We start from the raw sequence: 26,544 nt of genomic DNA, 5'->3' as shown, positions 1-26,544 counted from the left end.
ACAGTTTGTTAAGCTGCTCATCTTCAAAACCTTGAGCATTTTATGTTCTAAAGTGCAGGACTGCTTCGAAGGAAGGAAGGTGGAGTCTGATATGGTACCCTGACATGGCCTTGGGAAAAGAGCCTGATGCTGGGAAAGATTGAAGGCAGGAGGAGAAAGGGGCAACAGAGGATGAGATAGTTGGATGGCATCACAGTTTCAGCGGACATGAGTTTGAGCAAACTCAGGGAGATAGTGAAGGACAGGAAGCCTGGCGTGTTCCAGTTCATGGGGTCATGAAGAGTCAGATACGAATGAGCAACTGAACAGCACCACCGCAGCCTTGCCAGCTCTCCCTCTCCTGGAAACAAGGCTCCCGTGTGCCTGGTCCTGGGTCCTCCTCTCTGCCAAGCATTCCAGCTGCAGAGGGGGCAGCTCTCCATGACAACAGGAGATGGTTTCTCACCCAACTCTGCAGGCTCCTTCTTCCACCCCGGCTGACTGAGCTGGAACCTGACATGGCCTATTTGCATGTAGTTTAGGCTTGAGTTAAGACAGTTAGCAAAGCACCACTTGTAAAGCTGTGCAGGAAAGATTTAAAAACCTTCTGGAAAAGCCTTGCATTCCCCAAGCAGATTGGCTTTTCAAGGAGTCACCGTTGGGGACAGAGATTTCAATTAGTTTTGTGATAGAACACAGGAGCCTGAGGTGGTCCCCAGGTTTTCTTTACTAAGTGGTGAGAATGAGTTGAAATGTTTTCTGTCCCTGAGTTGCCAACAAAGGATAGCACTGTCTACATCCTTTCCCTTGACTCGATGGAGATGCTGAAGAAGCTGGCAAAGGCCAGGACCCCAAAGACCTCAGAAGGATCTGCTTTGTTGGGGTTTCTCTTGCAATAGAAATAGTCAGAGGCTGTGCCAATAAAGGCAGTTAAGTCTGTTCTAAACCTGATAACTATTTGTTTATGCGAGAATACACATACATATTCTGTTGATGGCCTACTTTTTAAAGAAAAGTTTTGGTTTAAAAAGAATCTGCTAAATAATATTTCATTATATATATGTACCACAAATTTATCTGTTCATCTGTTGATGGCCCTCTGGATTGCTTCCATGTTCTAGCTATTGTAAAAACTGCTGCAATGAACATTGGGATACACGCATCTTTTTCAGTTATGGTCTTCTCAGGGTATGTTGCTAAGTCACTTCAGTCGTATCCGACTCTGTGCGACCCCATAGATGGCAGCCCACCAGGCTCCCCCGTCCCTGGGATTCTCCAGGCAAGAACACTGAAGCGGGTTGCCATTTGTTACTCAGCCATAAAAAGGAATGCATTTGAGTCAGTTCTAATGAATGAGGTGGATGAAGTTAGAGCCTAAGAAGTAAGTCAGAAAGAGAAAAACAAATATCATATGTTAATGCATATATGTAGAATCTGAAAAGATGGTACTGATGAACCTGTTTGCAGGGCAGCAATGGAGACTCAGATATAGAAAACAGACTTGTAGACCCAGTGAGGGGAAGAGGAGGGAAAGAGTAGCATGGAGACATGTATATTACCATATGTAAAATAGATAGCCATTGGGAATTTGCTGTATGATGCAGGTAACTCACACTTGTGCTCTGTGACAACCTAGAGGAATGGGATGAGGTGGGAGGAGGGAGGGAGGTTCAAGAGGGAGAGTCATATGTATATCTATGGCTGATTCATGTTGATGTATGGCAGAAACCATAAGTTTAAAAAAAATTATTTTCAAAGAATCTGCTATATATACTCTATGTTAGGATGTCGCTTGAATCCTAACTACCCAGATTAAAAGTAAAAGTGTTTGTAAGCATGTGGTGCTGTGTGGAGATAGCCGAAGATGTGCTAGAGCTGGGGAGACCCATCTTCCCCTTAGAGCTGAACATTCTGGGGGGACCTGGGGACAGGTTCTTGCCTCCCCAAAGCATTATATATTCATTTCAAGGGCAAAATTTGTTTTAATTCAGTTCTGTTTTTTCTTCTTTTTTAGCTGTTAGAACTTTTAACACACCTTGAAAATTCCACCTTTTAGATGACCCCAAACTCACTCCTTTGTATTTTAATTTTACTGGGAATGGAGGTCCCAAGGGAGAGGCAGAGGCAAACGCATCTCTTTTGGGGAGTACCATTCTCTCACAAGGAGGCTTGGCAGCCCAAAATAGCATCCATCATGTTCTTTCAATGCCTGCTTTATTGTAACCGGAGATGATGGAAAAGGGTGGAACCACTGTCCCAAAGCCTTGGGGGCATATGTTAAAAAAAAAAAAACTTCTGCGAGATATGTCTTCTGAGTGGTCCCTCCCAACCCGCATTTCTCAGGTTGAGATTCCCCTGGCGTCAGAGTCAGGAAGGCCTAGGCTCCGCACACAGGCTCACTCACACCCATTCTCTTCTAGAAGAGGAAGTCAGCTCCCCGTGGCCCCCACCACCTCCTTGCCCTGCTGGTGCTCCTGGGGTGCTAAGACACGGTGACCCCCGCCCTGCCCGCCCACGGGGCTCCTTTCCGCTTATCTGGGGCTGGGTGGGTGTTTCCTGCATGTTTGAGATTTTAAAGAGGAAATCAAAATAAAGAAACAAAGCCTTTGTTTTACTTCTGGGCTCAAACTGAGGGCGGCTAGAGGGATGGAAAAGGGAGAGCAGGAGCAGGTCACTTGGCGCTTCCACAAAATAACCATTCTCATAAGCACTTAACGGGGGCTTTTTTCCTACTTGGGGCTGGTGTGTGTGGATAGGAGAGCTGGGTGGAGGGTGGGAGAGCCCCTGTGTGGAAGGAAGGAGGAGAGGGCCCAGGCAGGGTCTGGGGCCGCCAGCAGCTGGCCTCAGGGGGGCTCAGGGCCCCTTAGTCCTCACTCCCGTCCTCAGAGGACCCACAGGAGAGTGGGGAGGGTCCTGGGCCACAGGCCCCCCTGCTGACTCTCTCTCCCCCCCCTGTCCTCTGTGTGACCTTGGGCAAGTCCCCACCTGCTTGGCCCTCCTTTGCCATGTCTGTTAGAGGGACGGGGCTGCTGCGACTTACATGTCCTGGCCACACCGCCCTCCTTTCTTGTTTAATCCAGTTAGGCTGGGCAAGCTCTCATCCCACAGATGTGAAAGTGGGGAGATGTTCTCCCCAATAGTTCTTCGTTTTCCACAAAGATTTTCTTCCTGTGGAAGCTCTCTGAGAGTATCATTTATTTTTCTTTGAAGATTACCCGTTCATTGATGGAAACACTTCCCATCTGCAGTATTTCTGGGGATTGCAGGGCGGGGACCAGGCCCGCTGGCCATCTGGGCTCCAGAGTCAGCCACCACACTTTGCATGGGTGCCCTAGGTGTGACTTTCTTACTCCCTAAACCCCACCGTGCCAAGGCTGTTGTGTGTAACAGGCTGTCACCGAGGGCCTATGAGAAAGGGCCCATCGCTCAGAATGGAGCAGAAGTTAAAACAGCGCCAGACCTCTTCCCCCACTCTTTGTGACCCCATGGACTACAGCACGCCAGGCTTTCCTGTCCTTCACCAACTCCCACAGCTTGCTCAAACTCATGTCCATCAAGTCAGTGATGCCATCCAACCATCTCATCCTCTGTCATCCCCTTCTCCTCCTGCCTTCCATCTTTCCCAGCATCAAGCTCCTTCCCATTGAGTCAGTTCTTCACATCAGGTGGCCAAAGTATTGGAGCTTCAGCTTCAGCATCAGTCCTTCCAATGAATATTCAGGTTGATTTCCTTTAGGACTGACTGGTTTCATCTCCTTGCAGTCCAAGGGACTCTCAAGAGTTTCTCCAGCACCACAGTTTAAAAGCATCAGTTTTACACATGGTAATGTATATGTTTCAGTGCTACTCTCTCAATTCTTCCACTCTCTCCTTGCCTTGTTGTGTCCATAAGTCTGTTTTCTATGTCTGAGAAATACGTTCATCAGTACCATTTTTCTAGATTCCATATATATGCATTAATAAATGATATTGGTTTTTCTCCTTCTGACTTACTTCACTCTGTATAACAGGCTCTAGGTTCATCCACCTCACTAGAACTGACTCAAATTTGTTTCTTTTTTAAAAAAATTTGTTCGTTTTTATGGCTGTGTAATATTCCATTGTATATATAGACCACAGCTTCTTTATCCATTCATCTGTTGATGGACATCTAGGTTGCTTCCATGTTCTAGCTATTATAAATAGTGCTGCAATGAACACTGGGTTACATGTATCTTTTTCAATTATGGGTATATGCCTAGTAGTGGGATTGCTAGGTCATATGGTAGTTTTATTTCTAAGAATAAAACTCCTAAGAAATCTCCGTACTGTTCTCCATAGTGGCTGTATCAATTTACATTCCCACCACCAGTGCCAGAGGGTTTCCTTTTCTCCACATCCTCTCGAGCATTTATTGTTGGTAGATTTTTTTGATCGCCATGGTGACAGGTGTGAGGTGATACCTAGTTATAGTTTTGATTTACATTTGTCTAATGATGAGTGATGTTGTGTATTTTTTCACATGTTTACTGGCCATCTGGATGTCTTCTTTAGAGAAATGTCTGTTTAGGTCTTCTGCCCTTTTTTTGATTGGGTTGTTTGTTTCTCTGATGTTGAGCTGCATGAACTGCTTGTATATTTTAGAGATTAATCCTTTTCCAGTTGCTTCATTTGTAATTATTTTCTCCCATTCTAAGGGTTGTCTTTTCATCTTGTTTATAGTTTCCTTTGCTGTTCAAAAGCTTTTAAGTTTAATGAGGTCCCATTTGTTTGTTTTTATTTTTATTTCCATTACTCTAGGAGGTGGATCATAGAGGATCTTTCTGTGATTTATGTCAAAAAGTTTCTGCCTATGTTTTCCTCTAGGAGTTTTATAGTTTCTGGTTTTAGCATTTAGGTTTTTAATCCATTTTGAGTTTATCTTTGTGTATGGTGTTAGGAAGTGTTCTAATTTCATTCTTTTACACGTGGCTGTCCCAGTTTTCCCAGTCATCTTTTCTCCATTGTGTTGTCTTACCTCCTCTGTCAAAGATAAGGTGCCCATAGGCGTGTGGGTTTATCTCTGGGCTTTCTGTTGTATTCCCTTGGTCTCTATTTCTGTTTTTGTGCCAATATCATACTGTCTTGATGACTGTAGCTTTGCAGGATGGACTGAAATCAGGACTGTTGATTCCTCCAGCTCCATTCTTCTTTCTCAAGATTGCTGTGGCTAATCGGGGTCTTTTGCATTTCCATGCCATTATTCTTGACTACAGAGAAATGATGACATGGAGACTAGGCTGGGATCCTACCCTTTTACTTGTGAAAAGAGCCAGTAAAGAGCTTGTTTGAGCAAGAGGTGTGCACCTGCACCCCAGAGCTACACCATGACCTTCTGCAGAACCACAGCAGGAGCTGTGGGGTTGTTGTCGTCACTGTTCTGAACCCGGTCAAAGTCTTCCGCCAGGCTTTCTTTCCCAATGACCGGAGCAAACACAAATGTTAATCTTTTTTTCTTTGTGTTAGAACAGTGTGCACTGTTCTAACTGTTCTAACTATTAGTAGCTGTGAGGATTAGAACTGAGGTAGGTCAGTACATTTATTGAGCATCTTCTCAGTGTAACATGTGTGCTGGGCTCCAGAGATACAATGGAGGATAAAACAGAGCATGGGCCCTGTCCTCCTGGAACTGACAGTCTAATGGGGATACACACTGCATCATAAACAATGAAGCCATGAGTGCAGCATGCAGAGTGCTGACAAGACTGACAACCGGGTGTCTTGGGAGGCAGAGCAGTGACCTCAGCTTGTCTGAGGTGCTGGTCAGAAAAGGTAGGTGAGTGCTTGGCACTTGGTCAGGACGTGATGAACAGCCCTGGCCACAGGACTCAGCCTGCTTCTGCTCCATCTGGTTACTGCTACCCAACCAACAGTGATAGTTTTGTACAGAGAGATTTATACATTAATTTGTCAAGCGTCACACAGCTAGTAGGTGGCACAGCCAGGATTCCAAACCGGGCCTGCTGGACTCACTCCCGTGTCTCTAACACCTGCTCTGCCTCCAGCTTTACCTCCTGTGCTCGTCCTTGTTGGCTGGGATGAGGCGCTGCGGTTTCTGCCTTTCTCTGCACCCCAGAATAAGCCACCCACGGGTCGTGGTCATTCCTTGGGTCATCAGGAATAAACTGTGCTTCCTTGTTGAGCCCTGGCTTGCGCTCGCAGCAGGAGCGGTGGTCTTCATCCCACTGGGTGGCCGAGGTCTCGCTGCTTGCAGGCCGAAGGAGGTGATCCAAAGGCAGCCCCTTGGTTCCCCTCCAGCCCCATCCTGAGTGCTTCAGGGCAGCCTGGAGAGCAGCCCTGAATGCCCCAGGCAGCCTTCTGTGCAGTTCGGTGGAGGGGACCCTGGCGAGAGTTCCCACAGCATAGTGATGACAGCGATGATGACGACGACAGTAATAAACGAACACCTCACGTGCCAGGTGCTGTTCTAGGCACTCATGCATATTGGCTCATTCCATCCTCAGAACAACCCTGTGAGGTGGATACTGTTGTTAACAGGTGAGAAAGCTGAGGCGCTCATGGGTGGAGCAATTTGCCTAAGGTCACACATGAAGCAGGGCTTCCTAGTGGTAAAGAACCACCTGCCAGGGCAGGAGGCATAAGAGATGTGGGTTTGATCCCTGAGCTGGGAAAATCCCCTGGAGAAGGAAATGGCAGCGCACTCCAGTATTCTTGCCTGGAGAATCCCATGGACAGAGGAACCTGGTGGGGTCCAGTCCATAGGGTCGCAAAGAGTCAGACACAACTGAAGTGAGTTCGCACCAGCCAAGTTCGCACACGTAGCCAAGGGGGCAGATGCTTTGATTCACAACCTTCTATAAAAGTGCCACATGTAGAAGAAAGAGAGGTAGGCAGCCAGCGCCCCCAGCCAATGGAGGCTTCTAGGTGGCCCCTGCTGCTTGGGAACTGAGCGGGCCTGCCCACTCTGCCCTTTGCTCTCTGTCCATCCCGGGCTTGCGGTCCAGCCAGGCCAGGAGGGCAGGGAAGATGCAGCTGCCCTTTAGGTCTGGGGAAAGAGATTGAAAAGTGGTCTCCTGCCCTTCCAGAGTTTGGCAGGGTCCTTGAGAAGTCCGCCTTCCTCACCTCCAGCCAAGTTTAGGCCTTCAGACTCAGGGAGCTGGACCCTCCCCCGTCCTGCCTCCCTGGCCTTTCCCTTTGCCCAGGAGCGCCACCCCCATGCCACCTCCCCAGGGCGCTCATTGCCATGCCCGCCTCGCGTTCAGAAAGTCTCCCCTTTGTTTTGCTCCAGCCCTTTTCTCTACAGTGTGCTCACTCATCTAGAATGGGGGTTGGATTGCCTCTCCTCACCTCAGGGATGGGCCTCAATCCTGTTTCTTTCTCATTTTTGGTTGAACATAAAATTTTTCACATTTTTCATTTATGGTGTTTAACATTTTGTATGTACATGATGGAAGGAAATCAAAGCAATAGTCAATTTTGAATGTGCCTCTCTGCCCTCCTCCTCCTCAGGCTCTGCCAGGATTTGGGGTGGTTGCTTGCACCCCCCGCCCCCCGCCCTTCCCAGCTAAAGATGGCCGGACTGGAGAGTCTCTGAGCTGAGCACCCAGCCCCTACTGCTGCTCCTTGGTGTGAAGGTCACTTCCTTTAATCTGTGCTTAGTCACTCAGTCCTATCCAACTCTTTGCAACCCCATGACCTGTAGCCACCACCAGGGTCCTCTGTCTATGGGAATTCTGCAGCCAAGAATACTGGAGTGGGTTGCCATGTACTCCTTCAGGGGATCTTCACAACCCAGGGGTCGGACCCAGGTCTCCCTCATTGAAGGCATATTCTTTACCATCTGAGCCACCAGGGAAGCCCAAGAATACTGGTATGGGTAGCCTGTCCCTTCTCCAGGGAATCTTCCCCATCCAGGAATAGAACTAGAATCTCCTGCATTGAGGGCGGATTCTTAACCAGCTGAACTACCAGGGAAGCCCTTCCTTTAACCTCACACCAAAGTCAAGGCCAAAAGCCAGGCCAGGCCAAGGCTGTGCAAAAGGTTATCTGCCTTGGAGTGGCCGCACCACTCAGTGCTGGCATGCTCAGGGTGGCCAGGGTAGCAGCAGGTGCCTTTATGGTCTGGGGTCCCCCAGGAGGGTGATTTGTTGGTCTTGTATAGTGTATACAACTTTTTAATTGGTGCATGTGTGCTAAGTCACTTCAGTCATTGTCTAGCTCTTTGCAACCCTTTGGACTATAGCCTGCCAGGCTACTCTGTCCATGAGATTCTCCAGGCCAGGTACTCGAGTGGGTTGCTATTTCCTCCTCCCAGGGAACTTCCTGAAGTAAGTAAGTAAGTGAGTAAGTGAAGTTGCTCAGTCGTGTCCAACTCCTTGTGACCCCATGGACTGTAGCCTACCAGGCTCCTCTGTCCATGGGATTTTCTAGGCAATAGTACTGGAGTGGATAGTCATCAAATCCTCATCACTCTCTTACATCTCCTGCATTAGGAGGTGGGTTCTTTACCACTAGCACCACCTGGGAAGCCAACATTAAAAAAAAATTAGTTTCACATAAAAATTCAGATATGTGGCTACTCTTAAAAAATCTGGACTCTCTGGTAACCCTGTTGCAGACATGCTCCTGTCGTAACCGTCAGCTGGTGAAGGCTGCCAGAGGTCTCCTCTTTACCCCAGGCCCCACTGCTCGCCCTTGCCTGTCTCTGTCCCCTTCTCCCATTTATCCACCTTGCCTCTGCCTACATGTGAGTTTGGGGTATCCATTTGTCTTCCGAGCTCCTCTTTCTGCTACTGTGGGATAAAGCAGTTCAGATGGTGGGTCAGCCAGGATGTGGGAGGGTGGAGTTTAACAATTGACGCCTGATAAGGAGCATCCATGTCAGTGGCAAGGGGCTGCTGACACAAAGGGAGGCCTGCTCCCTGCACCCAGGCCTTCCCTTTGCTGTCACCATGCCTGCCCTTCTCCTGGGCCACTTGCCTCCTGGGCTGGTGGGAGGCCCTGGGTTCTGGGAGGCAGCAGCTCTAGGCTGGGTCATCCCTGAGGGACAGCCTGTGAAGTTGTGCCCTGGTGAGCACACACCCCACTCAAGAGAAAGATAGTGACCTTGAGATGAGGAATATGAGGTCCAGCCTATAGCTCCCCAGCCCCACTCTAGCGGGGGAGATGTGATAATAAAACAACTCCTGGCTCGTTGATTTGAAGGGAGAAGAGTGAGTGTGGCCGTGCAGCCGAGAAGGGGGCTCGTGGTCACTTGCAGATGGAGATGCGTGGCCTAGACAACCTCGGGGACCTCAGGGGCTGGACAGAGCCCTGTCAGCGAGGTGGCCGTGATGAGTCTAATGGAATAGTGGCCGCAAAGCCCTCTGGCTGCCACCTGGCCAGCACTCCAGGTCGTCACAGGCAAGGTGGCTCAGTGGAAAGTGACCTGGGGAGTGAGAGAGGCCGGGGAAGAAGGGGTGGCTTTGGGAGGCGGGGGGACAGGGTGGCTGTTCCTCAGAGGGAATGTTTTCACAGGCAGGGAAGGTAAAAAGGCAGTGCAGGCAGATGGCATTCATTTGCAGACTCCCTGACAGGTTGGCACCGCCTCTGTCCCTAAGCACGCAGATGCTGGGGCAGTTCAGGTGGGCCTGTGGGAGGAGTTTCCAGCTCCCATGGCGGGTTTTCCAGGAGCACTGTGCCCGGGATTAGGTGAGGGATGACAGCACTGGAGTCGGTGGGGGACAGCGCTGGAGTTGGGGAGGCCAGCACTGGTGGAGGGGTCCCAGGCGACAAGACAGAGCCAGCCACTGAGGTGGATGTGCCACCAGGCCTTGGCCTGGGATTCAAGCAAGGTAAAGGGATGTTGGAGCAGATGGGGGAGGCAGAGGACAGAGGGCCAGGGCAGAGGGTGGGAGAAGGGGCCTGTGGGGGTTGAGCCAAGGCAGCCCAGGAAGAGATGTGAAGATGAGGGGGGCTCACAGGAGCCCTTGCTCCAGGCGTGGCCTGAGAGGGCAGCTGAATCAGAATGGGAGCAACCTGCCAGGCTTTGGGGAGTCTGAGGGCCTCACTTTGGGAGCCCAGAAGTCAGCCCTCTGCAGTGGGGTGACACCCAGCCTGACTTTCCCAGTGCGCACACAGATGCCTCTCTAAGGCTGAGAAACTCTCCTCTTCAGCTGTTGGTGGAACTGCCCTGTGCTATGGCAACCCACTCCAGTATTCTTGCCTGGAGAATCCTAGGGACAGAGGAGCCTAGAGGGCTGCCATCTATGGGGTTGCACAGAGTTGGACACACTGAAACGACTTAGCAGCAGCAGCGGCAGCAGGCATCACTGACTCAATGGGCGTGAGTCTGAGTGAACTCTGGGAGTTGGTGATGATGGACAGGGAGGCCTGGCGTGCTGCGATTCATGGGGTCGCAAAGAGTCGGACACGACTGAGCAACTGAACTGAACTGAACTGAACTGAGGGAAACGGAGAGGCCTCCAGGACTGAGAATAAGAACAACAACGACAAGTATTTCTTTCTTTCTTTGGCTGCATCGGGTCTTAGTTCTACAATGCAGGATCTTTCATCGCGGAACGTGGACTCACTTGGAGTTGAGGGCTTAGTTGCTCCACGGCATGTGGGATCTCAGTTACCTGACCAAGGATCGAACCCACGTCCCCTGTATTGCACGTTGGATTCTTAACCACTGGGCCACCAAGGAGGTCCCTGAGAATAAGAATTTAAATTCCTCTCTGCCTCTTGAGGTAGGGCGGCAGCCCTGGCCCTCACCCCTGGACTGGGTTCAGCTCCACCCTCCCTGTGGCGGTGGGATGTGGGGACAGAAGGGGCGGGGGGTTGGTGGCCCCCCAACCCATGAGGACATGGGTCTGTGAGGGCCAAGTGGCCGGTGGCAGCACCCCGCGACCCAGGGGTGCTAACAGAGCATGTGGTTCTGAAGGGCAGTGTGGACTGAGACCTTGAAGCCCTCGTTAATCCCTTGGTCCTGAGAGCCTCTCAGACCACCCTCCCCTAGTGTAGCTGGGTGGGGAGTGGGGCAGAATTTTAGTTTTTAGTTGTCAGTCTTGGTGCCAAATCCCAGCTTGGCCCTCTTCCAGCTGTGCCCAAGGGCACATACCTTGGTATCCCTGATGCTGCTCCTGGCTGCTGAGTGGGGAGACCAAATGCCACCCCTTGCAGCTCTGCCTTGGGGCCTCTGTGGCCGTGTCAGCCCTGCCTACGCGACCTTCCTGCTCCCACGTGACCCTGCATTCCCGTCCATCTGCTTCCCCTCTCCTCGGAGCCTCTGGAGCCCTTAGTTCTCACACAGCTTATCCAGGCTCCACTGGGCTTTTCTGCTGGGTAGACATCACTGTGGTCATCAGAAAGGGCTGTGGGCCCACCAGACTGGGCAGCCTTCCAGAGAGCCTACATGGCACCCTGTGGGGAGGGGAGAGTCCCACCCAGGGCCTCCCGGCCCCCTGTGCTCCCCCTACCTCGCCCCACAGCCCTGCACTTGTTCCTTCATCATTCAGTGCTGATGGGCAGCCACCACGTGCCAGATTCTGTGCTTAGTGCTCAGGATACAAAGACCGACATTCCAGGTTGTCAGGGAGCAGCAGGTGCTCCCCACTGCCCCCTTCCCACCCCACCCCCACCCTACCGCCATGGCACACGGGACACATCCCGCAGTCCAGTCACAGTGTGGTGTTTGCAGAACTTGGCACCTGCTTGGTTTTTCACACCTCTGTGCTTTACTCCTTTGCACCTTCTGGTCCTCACCTAGGATATGCTTGTCTCCATCACTCACCTTAGCTGATACTTACTTGGCCTACAAGACCCCATTTTGGCATTGCTTCTACCAGGAAGCCTTCTGCAGTACCCACAGGCTGGGCATGGTACCCTCCTGCTCTCCCTGTGTGCCTACTCATTAGCCTCTTGTATTGTAACCCTCTGTCTGCCCCTCCCCCCGCACACCCCTTGAACCCTGAGGCCAGGGGTGGGGGCTCATTCATCTCAGGCTCTGGGAGCACTGACTGGACATGCATGCCTCCTGGATCTGAGCCTCTGTGTGCACTGGTGGTCTGTCAACTTTACTCCTGGCTCATTCTCCTCTGGGCCCTTTCTCTTGTCGTGTGTCCCTAATAGGCTTTTCTTTCCAAGGATAAATCTGCCAAGCTAGTAGTAACCCAGAGCAGGGCTACGTTTTATGATGGAGAGCACCTCTGGATTTAAAGAGGGAGAAACTGTGTCTCATGCTGAGTTCCCAGTAATTTGATATTTGCTGTGGTCTCTTCAGTGAACAAGCATCTCCTGAATATTTGGGGAAATGTCTTTGAGGAGCTTAAATCTCCATTGTTGGGTCAGCAGCATGTGGGGGCTTGATGTTTTACAGCATCGCTACAGGAGACTGTCCCCTCCCCCCAACAAGGAGAATGGGGTGTTGAGACCAGCTGGCAGATGGGTGTGAGAGTGCCCCAAGGAGGGACTGGCGAGGGGCTGAGTTCTCATGAGTCGTCATCTGTGGAACCAGCTGGTTAGCAGGGCATGAGCTCAGGAAGGACTCTGGGGAGGCAGGAGGGCTTCCTGCAGGGGGAGGGACTTCGGATGAATTTTGAAGGATGCTGATGATGGTAACTTTGTTGTTGTTCAATAGCCCAGCCGTGGGTGACTCATTGCAACCCCATGGACTGTAGCACACCAGGCCTCCCTCTCCATCACCATCTCCCGGAGTTTGTCCAAGTTCACATTCATTGAATCACCCAGCCATCTCATCCTCTGACGCCCCCTTCTCCTTCTGCCCTCAATCTTTCCCAGCATCAGGGACTTTTTCAATGAGTCGTCTGTTCTCATCAGATGACCAGAATACCGGAGCTGTAGCTTCAGTCCTTCCAGTGAATATCCAGGGTTGATCTCCCTTAAGATTGATTGGTTTGATCTCCTTGCTGTCCAAGGGACTTTCAGGAGTCTCCTCCAGCACTACAGTTTGAAGGCATCAATTTTTGGCATTGTGGTAGAGAGATGATGGTAACTACCTGATGTTTATTGAACACTGTCTGTGAGCCAGAGCCCCACAAGTCAAACGCTGCCGTCTCCACTTTTACAGAAGAGAAAACCGAGGTACAGAATGTAACTTGTCAAAGTTTGCAAATGTGTGATTCCTAGCTCAGGCTCCTTGGTGAGGGGTTTTAAGTGAGGTGCAGCCCCAAGCTGGGCAAGGAGCAACCGGTGTGTAAGACCACAAGGGGATGGACTGAGGCAGGGACAAGCACAGTGGAGAGGGTCCCAAGCAGGGTGCTAGAAAATGAGGTCTCAGAGCCCTGGTGCTCCCACGACACTGAGCAGCCGCTTGATCCCTCAGCTTCCTCTCTGATCCTCAAAACAGGAGTACCTGTCAGTACCAGCCCTGTGTCCTTTTTGGTCACAGTCAGGATAGGGGACGGCGGGGGGCATGGCGTGTCTGTTCCCAGAGGCTAGCATTTGCCCTGATGACTCTTGGGTGCAGACGGGCTCAGCTGCTCCTCTGGGGGCAGCAGTCTAGTCATGGAGGTCGCCCTGACTCTAACACCACCTCCCTGGCTCTCTGCTGACCTCTTCCCAGCGCTTCTGGATCTTCTCTCTCTGGCCTGGCCTGACTCTGTCCCTGCAATATCCTGCCTATCACGAGAGGATGCCTAGCCTGATGGGCTGGCCACAGGCTCTGGAGCCATAATGCGTGGTTTCAGATCCTGTCACTGTTGCTTTCTAGCTGATGACCTAAAAGACGTTTGGGAATTTCCTGACAGTCCGGTGGTTAGGACTCCACATTCTCATTGCTGAGGGCCCCAGGTTCAGTCCCCAGTCAGGGAACTAAGATCCCACAAGCCACGGGGCATGGCAAAAGAAGAGAGAGAGAGAAATGTTATTTTACTTCTTTGTGTCTCAGTTTCTTCAACTGTAAAATGGGGACAATTAAGTTATACCTCATAGGGTTGTTATGAGAATTAAATAAGTTAATTTAGTAAACTCTTCCAAAAGTCTCAGACACATCGCTTACATTAGTTAAATGTTCCTGTTATTTTTAACAGGGCCGCTGTTATAATCATTACAACAGGTGGTTCCTGCACACCTACTCTGGGACTCATAGTGCTGGTTGTAAATGGCTAAGCTCTCAGGCTCAGTCAGGAGGCACCCACAGACTAGCAAGTAAGGCCCAAGTGTTAAGCTGTAATATAAGGAAGCACATCGTACTTGGGGTTCATGAGGAAGGTCAAGGGCGTTGTTTTCCTCACCTGACTTCAAGCAGTGGCTTTTGCCTGGATCTCTGGACTTCTGGTCTGGTATTTCTGCTCTGCTGCTGCAGTCCAGGTGTGATCCTGGCAGAGGAACTTGGATTTGATAGGGTAGAAAAGCAGGGGCTGATCCATTAGCAGAGTTCCCCAGAGAAAGCCAGGCAGGCTCCCCCTAAATGTCCTGAGCCCCTCCCGTGGAACAGGATGGCCAGTCCGTGGGATGTTTTGGAGGGAACCTGAAGAGTAGTGCGGCTTCCCTGGTGGCTTGGACAGTAAAGAATCTGCCTGCAGTGTGAGAACCTGGGTTCGATCCCTGGGTTGGGCAGATCCCCTGAAGAAGGAAACAGCTACCCACTTCAGTATTCTGGCCTGGAGAATTCCATGGACAGAGGAGCCTGGCAGGCTATGGTCCATGGGGTCACAAAGAGTCAAACACGACTGGGTTCCATCTGGGATGGCAAACAAGTTTCATCTCTGGACCAGTTGTCTGGTTCTGGCTGCCAAGGGCGCTGCATTGAAAAGGGTTGTAAGACTGAGCAGAGAGGAGGAGCACAATGGGCTTCAATATCTGCCTTGGCTCTGGGAAGGAGGGGCACCCATGCTATAGACTCACCATCTAGACCTGATAATATGTAAGGTCCTGTCCAGCATAAAATAACACACACAGTTGGGTTGGTGGTCATCTTTTTGTTAATCCTAAACTCGTTTACTTTTAACTGGAAGAGAATTTCTTTACAATATTATAGTGTCAGTTTCTGCCGTATATCAACACAAATCAGCCATAGGTGGTTAAGTCTTAATGATTAAGTGAGCTGAGTGCACCAGTAGCTTCCTCGAGGGCCTGAGTGATGCAGTGACAGTGCTAGCCTGGGAATAGCCAAGGTGGGAGACAAAGGATGGAGCAAAGTCTCCTCGAGGTGAGAATGGAGCCTTAGGGATGCCAAGTGGCCTAGACCCCTGGCGGGTCTGCACATCATTTATGCACTGCCTGCAAATCAGCAGCCCCCGGGGAAGCTGCCCGTTTCTGGGAATTGTGCAGAAGGGAAGGGCAGCTCCTGGAATGCAGAGCTGTTTCCTCCACATGGGTTGGGTCCTCCTCCGCAGTGTGTCCTCATCCCCCTGCACTGGGCACACCCAGACATCACAGAGATGAGATTAACTTCCCCAGGCTGATTCCACTCAATGTGAATGACAGTCCATTCACTCTCCCAAGAGCTGCATTAATAATGAATGTGTCTCCGTCTTCCAGCTTTATTTACCAGACAACTTGCAGTTCAACTGATCAGTTGAGGAAGGAATCTTTAAAATGATTAGTCTAGAAACAGAGAAGCAAAAAGCAATGAAACTAAACCTTCAATTAAGTTGGTAGCATCTTTGGGGGAGGCTCTGGGATGACCACTACCACGGTTCTTGTGGTCAGGGAGGATGAAGAGTGCCCTTTGGGTTATGAATCACGGAGACAGTCCAAGAAATGTACTGTGATGCTGCAAAAATAACCAGAAGAATTCTAGGCAGTGTGGCATGATGGCGCCAAGCCTGACCTTTGGTGTCTGATCCATACCCAGTCGATGCCCTCTAAATGGTGGGGGTTGTTACTGCTGTGAGGCTTCTCCTGGCGCCTCTTATTCTGGCCAGGACTACATGACACTACTTTGGAAGTGGTGCTGGCGGGGTGGGGTGCATGGAGAGGCCAGGAAGCCCAGTGAGCCCCTTGACAGGGTCTGCGGCCAACGTCTTCTTTTACCATGTGTCCACTTGGAAAAATGGGCAGTGTTCTGGACTATTCTTTTGGGAAATAAGCTCTGTAGAAGCCCTAGAAACTGCGAACTTCGGGAGGAGGGGGCAGATTTGGTGAGGGATAATAGCCACTGGGCACTGCTGTTCTGAGGGGCTGCTGGGGCCCACCGCTGTCCTAGGCATTTGTTACTATGTTGGGTCCTCCAGCAGCCCTCTGCGGTACGGGCACCTTCAGGACGGGGTGGGCAAGGTCCAGATCACTGGGGCCTACCACACTGGAGGGAGCCCAGGGGCCCGGCTACTTGCCACATCAGTGCAAATATGCCCTTACTCGGGGACCCCCACCCCCAGTTTTTTTTCCACTGGGACTGTAATTACACATTCTCGAGGGTTCTGTTCTATTTTATAGATGGGGAAACTGAGGCTCCCGGAAATTAAGAAACTTGCTCCCGGTCACACAGGCAGTCCATATTAGAGACACTGAGTGGAATTCAAGCTGCCTGGCTGAAGAGTCCAAGGCTATGACTGACACACCCCTCCAATTCCCCCTTCTCCCAAGAACAGAGTCTTTGCCCAAGACTTCCCAGGAGGTGTCAGGAACCACCCCCCACTTCCAAGCACACTTTGAAAATTGCTGAGTGGAAAGGTTATTCAGGGGTCCTGTGTCCACCTAAGCCCACCCCACCCACCCACCCACCCACACACACACACACACACACACACACACACACACACACACACCTCCTAGGGCCACGAGGCTGCCCCTATCAGAAGAGCGGGTGTCTTGCCCTGCTTCTTGATCCAAGGGAGGGCGGGCTGGGTAGTCAAATACACTCTAAGGGGTATACATCCCTGCCTGGCCGCATGAGTAACAAAGGATTGAGGAGACGTGGCTGTTGTCCACATGGAGCTCCCCAGTTGCTGGGGAGGTGAATCTGCCATTCAGGAAATAACTTCAACCCATGCAGGATGGTGCTAATTCTGGGGAGAGAAAAGGAGCAAAAGACAGCCACCAGAAAAGCTTATTTCTCAGCTGAAAGATGCCTGAAGTTTTCATATACACGTCACTAAAATCATCCAGACAGTGATACTGCCTTTTAGGAAGAAGTTTTCAATATGAGGTAGAATTTGGGTTGCCTGTGCACTGGGAGGGGCTCTGGGAGCGGTGGTTGCCATGGCAGCCAGCATGCAGCCACCTCCTCTGCCCTGTGGCTGCCGTTCCAAAAGTTGGTTTCTGAGTGGAGTGGGCTGCCTGGAACCTCAGAGCCATTTCCCATGGAAACAATGTTCTAAATGACGGGTGACGTTGCCACACAAGCCTATTTAATCCGACTGCAAGGCAGCTGAGGTGGCAGTGGGGCCTCTGATGGGGGCGGGGGAGGAGGCTGGGAATTGCTGAGCCCCAAGAGTGGAGGGAGGGAGTCTGTGGGACTGTCTTCTGGGAGCAAAGTAAACAAGGCAAGAGAACAGACATCTGAGAACCTTCTCTAAGCCGGGCTCCTCTCATACATTTTAATTTCATGCTTAGAGCAATCCTGGAAAAGATGGTTCTCTAGCCAACCCCATCTTACAAGTATTAATAAAAACTGAGGCTGCGAAAGGTTAACTCGCCCAAGGTCACTCAGCTGGTGGGTTGGGAGAGTATCAGGTATGGAAAATCAGTGGGGAGACTTTAAAGGCAGCCCCAGACCCACCTTATTTCACCCTCCCACCTCCGAGGGGCCATCTATGACCCCCAAATGGTGAAGAACCAGTGTTCTAGAGTGATGTCAGAGATACTGTCTAGTTGAATAGGCCAGAGAGGAGAGGGATGTTGTAAATGGAAGCAGTTTGCTACTTAACCACCAACCAACCTTTTACCCTGTGGTGACTTTCAAAAACCTTTCTCCACATCACGTGAGATCAGCCGACTTTGTAGGAGGGTGGTACACGCCCCTTGGCATTTTGACTGCCTTCCCTGTTTACAAAGACATCCTTTGAGTCAGGGATTATTTCAGGGGAGGTTCTGCTCAAGAGACCTTATGGACTGGGGAGTTTTCTGGACTCCAGTCACACCCTTGCAAACCTTCTTTTCCTCCTAGGCTTACAGTTGGTTCCAGGAGCGTCTTATCTGTGTGACCAGTCGCGCTTGGGAGGGGAGGGAGACAGTCCCAACCTGTGGCTGAGTGAGCCACCTCTGAGCCCTCTGTGTGGAGAGGCTGGCACTGTGTGATAGGTCGTCTAATGGTTGTTTGGACTTCCCTGGTGGTCCAGTGGCCAAGACTCCTTGCTCCCAATGCAGGGGCCCCGGGTTCGATCCCTAGTCAGGGCACTAAGATCCCACATGCTGCAACTAAGATCTGGTGCAGCCAAATAAATAATTTTTTTTAAAAAAGCCATTGATGGGCCCTGGTACCTCTAGCTAACAACTGTCCTTGCTGATGCTGTGCCAGGCCAGGTGATGAAAGGATGAGATGCAGCCCTCCCCTGTTATGTACAGTAAGTGCAGAGGACTTTAAGTCCTCTACAAGTCGTGGGGGCCTCTGCACCAGGAGCTGCGGGACATGTGTTGGAGGGGGGACCGCCCATGGGAGGTGATTCCTGGGCCTGGGCTCTTTCCCCTCGGCCCCAGTGGGGGTGGGGTGGGCAAAGGGCACCGCATGACCTCAGGGTACACTGGAAAACACAGTCGCTTGGGAGAGAGCAGTGTGAGAGGTCAGCCATGAATGTCCAATGAATCCCCATCTGCTATGGGAAGTGCTGAAGGGTTTTCCCCTATGAGGGACCAGTCCAGTGTTTATGTTAACCATGCATTCTAACCCTGCTCCATTGAGTCTGAGTTTGGAGGGAGCTCTGAATTGCCCCCCGCCCTGTGATCTCTTGGGCTCAACCCCTGAGTGCAGGGCACTGTGAAAGGAAATCAGCCTCATCTGCTTCCTGCCAGCTGCCTCGCTTGCAGGCAGAGGGCAATTTTTTCAGGTCCCCAGGTGATTCTGCTGTGGGTGGTTTGAGCGCCGCCTCAAAGGTTGGATTCATGTCCTCTATCATATTTATGATGTATTTCTTGTTTTATTTTGAGAAGAAAATCAAGAGAAATTATTTTCCTTCCTGATACCTTTCCACCCGCTTAGTATTTTTTATTCACGTTGCTGCCAGCGAGAAGGGAAGATAGCTTTCATTTTTTTCTGTTTTTTTTTAATTGAGGTATAGTTGATTTATATTATATTAGTTGTAAGTGTACAACATAGTAATTCAAAATTTTTATCGATTATATTCCATTTAAAGTTATTGTGAAATATTGACTATATTCCCTATGCTATACATTATATCCTGGGAGCTTATTTATTTTATGCATAGTCGTTTATATCTCCTTGGAAGGGAGCTTTAAAAACAGCCTCTCACAGGCAGACACATTCACTCTGGCCCATCTGTCACCACCCTCCTCAGGCTAGGTCAGTGGTTAAGGAGAGGCAGTGAGGAGCTGACATCAGACTCCCCTGACCCCCGAGAGGCAGAGAAGACAGAGAGCAGCCCGTACCCTCCCCGCCCCCCATTTCTGTCTCCCTCAACACGCCTCTCGCCCTTTGGGACCACCAGCTTTGTCATGCGGGAGAGCTCAGTGCGTTGAGGCCGCAGCTTATCGCCACCATTATGCTCACCTTTTGGGGGGATGAGGGAGCCAGATGCTGGGGCTTAGCTGGCACCTGGTCCTTTTATCCTTGCACCAGGGGAGCTTAAATTCCCACTCAAAAGGACAGGGAATCACACATTTCCAGGTGGCCTGAACATTCATAATATTGTCCGGCTTTTCTAATACACAAATAGGATACATGCTTATTGTGGAAAATTGAAAAAGGGCCCCAAATCTGCCTTAGAGACAGCTACCTGCCAGTCCTCTCTGTGCCTGGAAGCACACAGACATGTAGATTCATAGGTGGGTAACTTCGTGGAAATGTAGTCATATATACTTGCTGTTTTGCAGCTTTTTTTAAAAAATATATGTTGTAAACCTTCTCTAGGCTAGTCAATAGCACCCTTTTTTAATGGCTATCTAGTATTTCATTGTATGGATAAACTTTTAACTCTTCACCCATCTACCCAGTATTTAAGTTATTTCCATTTTTACCCCTGTTCTTAACATCTTTGTATACTTGTCTGATTACTTCCTTGGACTACATTCTCACATGTGGTATAGCTTTAAAAGAGGATATGTCCATTTTAAATTTTGACATATTTATGCAAGTGTACTCTCAGCCCAGTTTGGACAGATTTATACTCTCACCCGCAATGTATAAAACTGCCTACTTCCCCGCCACTGCAGGGAAATCCTAAATGTCAACATCAAGCTTCAGTAACTGCACAATTGCCTATACCCCCATGCAAATCAGGGTGGCCTCATAATCCACATTTGTGTCTAACACCCTTTCTGTTGAAATCTAGCATGGAGGACTCTTGGAGCTAAGAACAACTGTGAAAACTCAGCCCTTTAATCTATTAGGTAAGGAAACTGTGGCTCAATTGGTGACATTCCCAAGCAGCAGAGATGCAAACAGGACAGTGGTGCATTGCCTCCTGGCATGCCACCCCCCACCCTTCTACCAGCCCTGAAGCCACTCGGGAATGGCCCACCGCAGGTGGTTTGTGCTTCCCTCCAGCAGCATCTGCAGTGAGCAGCTTGGGTCTCTGGCAACACCCCCAATTCATCCTTAGATGACTCTCCTCCTGTTTCTCCCACCAGTGTTTCGCCTTGGTGCTGTCACCCTCCTTCTGGAAACTCTGGGCTTCCTTTACTGTGACAGGTCCTAGTTTCCCTCCTGTTTTTCTGAGTGCTCCTTCCATGATCCCTGCCCACCTCTCCTCCTTGTCACTTTGTGATACAGTTTCCAAAGACCACTCTTTGTGTCTCTCTGTCTCCTCTGCACAGCCAGTCCTGAGCTATTCAGGCTCAATTGTTTTTTGGAATCTTAGTCCCATGTTTCCAGCCCCTGCCTAGTCACCTTGACACTCTGGACATTTTAGGATGGATAATTATGTGCTGGGAGGGGGAATTTCCTGGGCATTATAGGATGTTTAGCAGCATCCCTGACCTCTGCTGATGGGATGCTAGTAGCACTCACTTGGTTTTGGCATCTAAATACATCTCCAGGCATTGCATTTTGCCCCTGGTTAAGAACCACTGCCTTCTCTGGACTCCATACCATCAACATAAAACTTGTCTCTGATCCTCCTCTTCTTCCTCCCCAACTAAAAGATGGGTTGACCAGATGTCATGAGATTCTCACATGACTTTCTGCATGATCAAAGGCAAGTTGAAACAGAGACTGGAACCAGGATCACTGAATTCTGAGAGTCAGAAGGGGCTCAGGACTCTGAGTTCAGGTGTGCTAAGCTCTTGTGCTCCTCTTTCCATTGAGCTCAGAAAACCTCCCATCCTTCTCAGCACTTCAATCCAATGACCAGACTCGATGTGAAAGGTGAACCTGTATGCCCTCCCTGCTCAGACCAATGCCCATGTGTTTAGCTGTACAGGAACATAGTGCAGAATTCAGTGGTGGTATAGCTTGTTTGACATGCCCTTTGGCTGGTTAAAGACCCCATGGCATCTGCTAGTATTAGGTCCCCAGGGCCAGGCCTGGCACATAGTTGGTTTCTAGTAAATGACTGAATAAATCATTTTAACAGTAATAGTCTCTGGGTGAGGGATCAGGTTTGGTACTTTTCTTTTGCAGGTCTTCATTTGTACAATTGGGAGTATTTGTTACTTTAGAAGAAAAAAGGAAACCCTGTGAATATTTTCCCCGAAGTCAAAGAGGAGGAAGCCCCCTGCCTCATTCCATATGTCTTGCCTCCCCAGGTCTGACCAACCAGCAACATGGCAACGAGTGCAGTCCCCAGCGACAACCTCCCCACGTACAAGCTGGTGGTGGTGGGAGATGGGGGTGTGGGCAAGAGCGCCCTCACCATCCAGTTTTTCCAGAAGATCTTTGTGCCCGACTACGACCCCACCATCGAAGACTCCTACCTGAAACATACAGAGATTGACAATCAGTGGGCCATCTTAGACGGTGAGATTGACAGGCCTGCATGGGGGTGGGGCATTAGTACAGGTTTAGGGAAAGTTGACAGTCTTCAGCTGGGTGTGCTGTTTTCTTCCATGTTGCCGTTATGGGGTGGTTGGTGTAAGACTGTGTGTGTTTTCCAGTGTGAATTCTGAACAGCTTTGTAGAAACCAAAATATGTATTCAACAAAGAGGCAAGGCTTAGAATCATGCCGACTCAGTGATGTCATGGTTGTCATATCTGTCTGATCAGAAGCTCTGATTAATATTTATTGCTATCGCTAGCTGATTAAGAAGTTTCCATGTGGTGCTAGTGGTAAAGAATCCATCCGCCAATGCAGGAGATACAAGAGACCCGGGTTTGATCCCTGGGTCAGGAAGGTCCCCTGAAGTAGGAAATGGCAACCCACTCCAGTATTCTTGCCTGGGAAATCCCATGGACAGAGGAGCCTGGAAGGCTACAGTGTATGGGGCTGCAAAGAGTTGGACACAACTGAGCACTAACTAATTAAAAAGTAGTAAATCAACCTTTTTCTTAATAAGCATAGTTTATTTGGTAACTGCCCCTAGGACAGGCTGGGAAATCTTGCATTTGACATTGTGTTTCTAGTTTAGTCTATGTTGGTCTGGAGTAGCAGTGCACCAGCAGGGAATTTAGCAGAAATGAAAACCCTCAGGCCCAGCTGATTCAGAAATTCTGAGGTTGGGGCCCAGCAACCTGTATTTTAACAAGCCCTTCAGGTGATGGTGATACTGATCCTTACTTTGTACTGTTCTGAGTCTTGAAACAAAGAGCCATTAACCATAGAGTGTTATACTATGAGGCGAGCTTTGAAAACCACCAGGATACAAGTCCTCTGTCAGATATGTGAATTGCAAATACTTTTCTAGTCTTTGGTTTGTTTTTTGTTCTCTTAACAGTGTCTTTCAAAGACCAGAGTTTTTAATTTTGATGAAGTTCAGTTTATCAGTTTGTTCTTCTATGGATTGTGCTTCTGGTGTTGTGTCTGAGATATCTTTTCCTAACCCAAGGTCACAAAGGTTTTCTCCTATGTTTTCTTTTAGAAATTTAATCATTTTAGGTATTACCTTTAGGTCTATGATCTGAATTAGTTTTTGTATGTGGTGTGATATGGGACAAAGTTAATCTTTGGGTATGTGGACATGCACTTACTTGTCCAAGCACTATTTGTTGAAAAGAATGTCCTTTCCCCAATAAATTGTCATTTTTGTATCTTTGATGAAAATTGATTGTCCATGTATTCTATTTGTTTGATGTATTGTCTGTCTTAACACCAGTAGCATACCGTCTTGGTAACTATAGCTTTACAATAAGTCTTAGAATCAGGTATAGGTAAATCTCCAACTTTATATACTTTTTCAAGCTGTTTTGGATAGCCTAGTTTCTCTCATTTCTGTATGAATTTTGGAATCAGTTAAATTCTAATATTCTGGATTTTGATTGAGATTATATTGAATTTATAGATCAGTTTGAGGAGAACTGACATCCTAACAATGCTGAGCCTTCCAATCTATAAAGACAGTATCTCTCTCCATTTATTTAAGTCTTCCTTAATTTTCTCATCAGTTATTTTGTAGTTTGAAGTGCATAGGTTCTTTTACATATTTTGTCAGATCTATACCTACCTTTGTATTATAAACGATACTAGTTTTTATTTGTTTTTAATGTTTGTTGCTAGTGTATAGAGATACAGTAGAATTTTATATATTGTAACCTGCAGCCTTGCTAATTACTTATTAGTGCTAGTGGATTTGGGGAGATTCTATTGGATTTTCAGCAGAGATGATCATGTCTGTGAAAAAAGATAGTTTTACCTCTTTCTTTCCAATCTGGAAGGCTTCTATTTCTTTTTCTTGCCGTATTTCATTGACTTAATGTTGTACTTGTCTTGTTTTTGATCTTAAGGAGAAAGCTTTTAGTCTTTGAACATTAAGTATGATGTTGGCTGTAGAGTTTTTATAGCTATCCTTTATTGAATTGAGGATGTTCCTTTGTATTCCTAGTTTGATGAGAGTTTTTATCAGGACTACATGTTATATTTGTCCATATGCACATATCAAATGGTTTTTCTGTGTCTCTTGAGATATTATATGGGGTTCTTTTTAGTCTGTGATATAGTAAATTACATTGATTAAATTTTCTAACATTAAAACATTGTATTGTAGATAAACCTCACTTTTTTTTTAGAATTATTGCATCTATATTCTTGAGAGATATTCAGTTCAGTTCAGTTCAGTCACTCAGTCATGTCCGACTCTTTGCAACCCCATGAATCGCAGCACGCCAGGCCTTCCTGTCCATCACCAACTCCCAGAGTTCACTCAGACTCACGTCCATCGAGTCAGTGTTGCCATCCAGCCATCTCATCCTCTGTCGTCCCCTTCTCCTTCTGCCCCCAATCCCTCCCAGCATCAGAGTCTTTTCCAATGAGTCAACTCTGTGCATGAGGTGGCCAAAGTACTGGAGTTTCAGCTTTAGCATCATTCCTTCCAAAGAAATCCCAGGGCTGGTCTCCTTCAGAATGGACTGGTTGGATCTCCTTGCAGTCCAAGGGACTCTCCAGAGTCTTCTCCAACACCATAGTTCAAAAGCATCAATTCTTCAGCACTCAGCTTTCTTCACAGTCCAACTCTTACATCCAAGCATGACCACTGGAAAAACCATAGCCTTGACTAGATGGACCTTTGTTGGCAAAGTAATGTCTCTGCTTTTCAACATGCTATCTAGAGTGGTCATAACTTTTCTTCCAAGGAGTAAGCGTCTTTTAATTTCATGGCTGCAGTCACCATCTGCAGTGATTTTGGAGCCCAAAAAAATAAAGCCTGACACTGTTTCCACTGTTTCCCCATCTATTTCCCATGAACTGATGGGACCAGATGCCATGATCTTCGTTTTCTGAATGTTGAGCTTTAAGCCAACGTTTTCACTCTCCACTTTCACTTTCATCAAGAGGCTTTTGAGTTCCTCTTCACTTTCTGCCATAAGGGTGGTGTCATCTGCATATCTGAGGTTATTGATATTTCTCCCGGCAATCTTGATTCCAGCCTGTGTTTCTTCCAGCCCAGCGTTTCTCATGATGTACGCTGCATATAAGTTAAATAAGCAGGGTGATAATATACAGCATTGGTTTGTTGTTTTCTTGTAATGTTTGAGTAATGCTGGATTTTAGAATGATCTCAGAAGTACTCTCTCTTCTTCAATTTTCTGGAAGACTTTGAACAATATTGGTATTATTTCTTCCTTTAATGTTTAGGAGTGTTCACCTATGAAGACATCTGAGCTTGGAGTTTTCTTTATGGAAGGTTTTAAACTAAAAATTCAATTTTTAAAATAGATATAGGGCTATTCAGGTTATCTGTTTCTTCTCCAGTGAATTTTTGTGGTTTGTGTCTTTTAAAAACTTGATCAATTCATCAAATTTATCAACTTTATTGGCGTCAAGTTGTTCATAATATTCTCTTATTATCCTTTTATCATCTGTATAATCCATAGTGCTGTTGCCTCTCTCATTTCTGATATAGGTAATTTGTGTTTTGTCTTTTTTCCTGATCAGACTGGCTAGAGATTTATCAGTATCATTGATTTTCACAAAGAACCAATTTTTTAGTCAACTGATTTTTCCCATGTGGTTTTATTGATTTCCACTCTTATGTTTTTTGTTTCCTTTTGCCTGACTACTTTGTGTAAAGTAGCAGCTGATATCATTGATTTGAACATTTCTTCCTTAATAAGATATTCATTTTTGTATTATAAATTTCCCCTAACTACTACTCATTTAGCTGTGTCCCACAAATTTTAATATGTTATGTTTTCATTTTCATTAGGTTAAAAATACCATTTAATTTCCATTTTGATATCTTCTTTGACCCATAAGTGATTCAGAAGCATATTATTTGGTTTTGACTATTTAGGAATTTTCCAAAGATCTTTCTGTCATCGATTTCTATTTTAGTTTCACCGTGTCAGAGAATGTACGGTATATTATTTGAATTCTTTAAAGCTTATTGAGGCTCGTTTTATGCCTCAGGATATGGTCTATCTTGGTAAATGTTCCACATGCGCGTGAAAAGAATCCTGCTGTTGTTGGGTGTGGTGTTCTGTAAATGTCAACTATATCAAATTTGTAAGTAGTGTTCTCTAGGTTTTCTGTACCCTTATTGATCTTCTCTCTACTTGTCCTCTCAGTTAGCGAGAGAGGGGTGTTGAATTTCAGAGTTTAATTGTGGATTTGTCTATTTTTTTTCCTTTTAGTTTGATCAGTTCTTGCTGCATGTATTTTGACACTCTGTTGTTAATTGCTAAGTGTTTAGGATGGGTACATTCGCTTGATGAATTGACCCTTTTATATTATAAAATGACGTTCTTTATCCCTGGGTTTCCCCTCTCAGCACTGCAGCCTGGTAGTGCTCAGGGCAGTGAACTGGGCACTCATAGGTGCCCTCTTTTGTATCCCATCCCTCAGTAGTCACTGTCCTTTGTTGCCTGTTGTCTGATGTCTTGAAATCCAGTTTCATGTATTTTGTCTGTTTTTTGGTTATTTCAGGTAAGAAGGTAA

The 26,544-nt window shown here is 48.1% G+C and overlaps 1 protein-coding gene across 2 annotated transcripts in view; it reads left to right on the top strand.

The window, feature by feature from the left end:
• The window catches only part of MRAS (muscle RAS oncogene homolog), a 63,650-nt gene that overhangs the window by 5,598 nt on the left and 31,508 nt on the right, over positions 1-26,544 (top strand). For both annotated transcript variants that reach the window (XM_068972014.1, XM_068972008.1), the window contains exon 2: positions 21,763-21,973. In XM_068972014.1, the coding sequence (XP_068828115.1) occupies positions 21,781-21,973 (193 nt within the window). In that variant the 5' untranslated portion in view covers positions 21,763-21,780. The remainder of the gene's footprint in view (positions 1-21,762; positions 21,974-26,544) is intronic.

This window comes from Capricornis sumatraensis, chromosome 1, assembly GCF_032405125.1.
Source record: "Capricornis sumatraensis isolate serow.1 chromosome 1, serow.2, whole genome shotgun sequence".
Taxonomy (NCBI): domain Eukaryota; kingdom Metazoa; phylum Chordata; class Mammalia; order Artiodactyla; family Bovidae; genus Capricornis; species Capricornis sumatraensis.
Note: the sequence above shows the minus strand (reverse complement) of the source record. Positions and strands in the feature narration are given on the sequence as shown.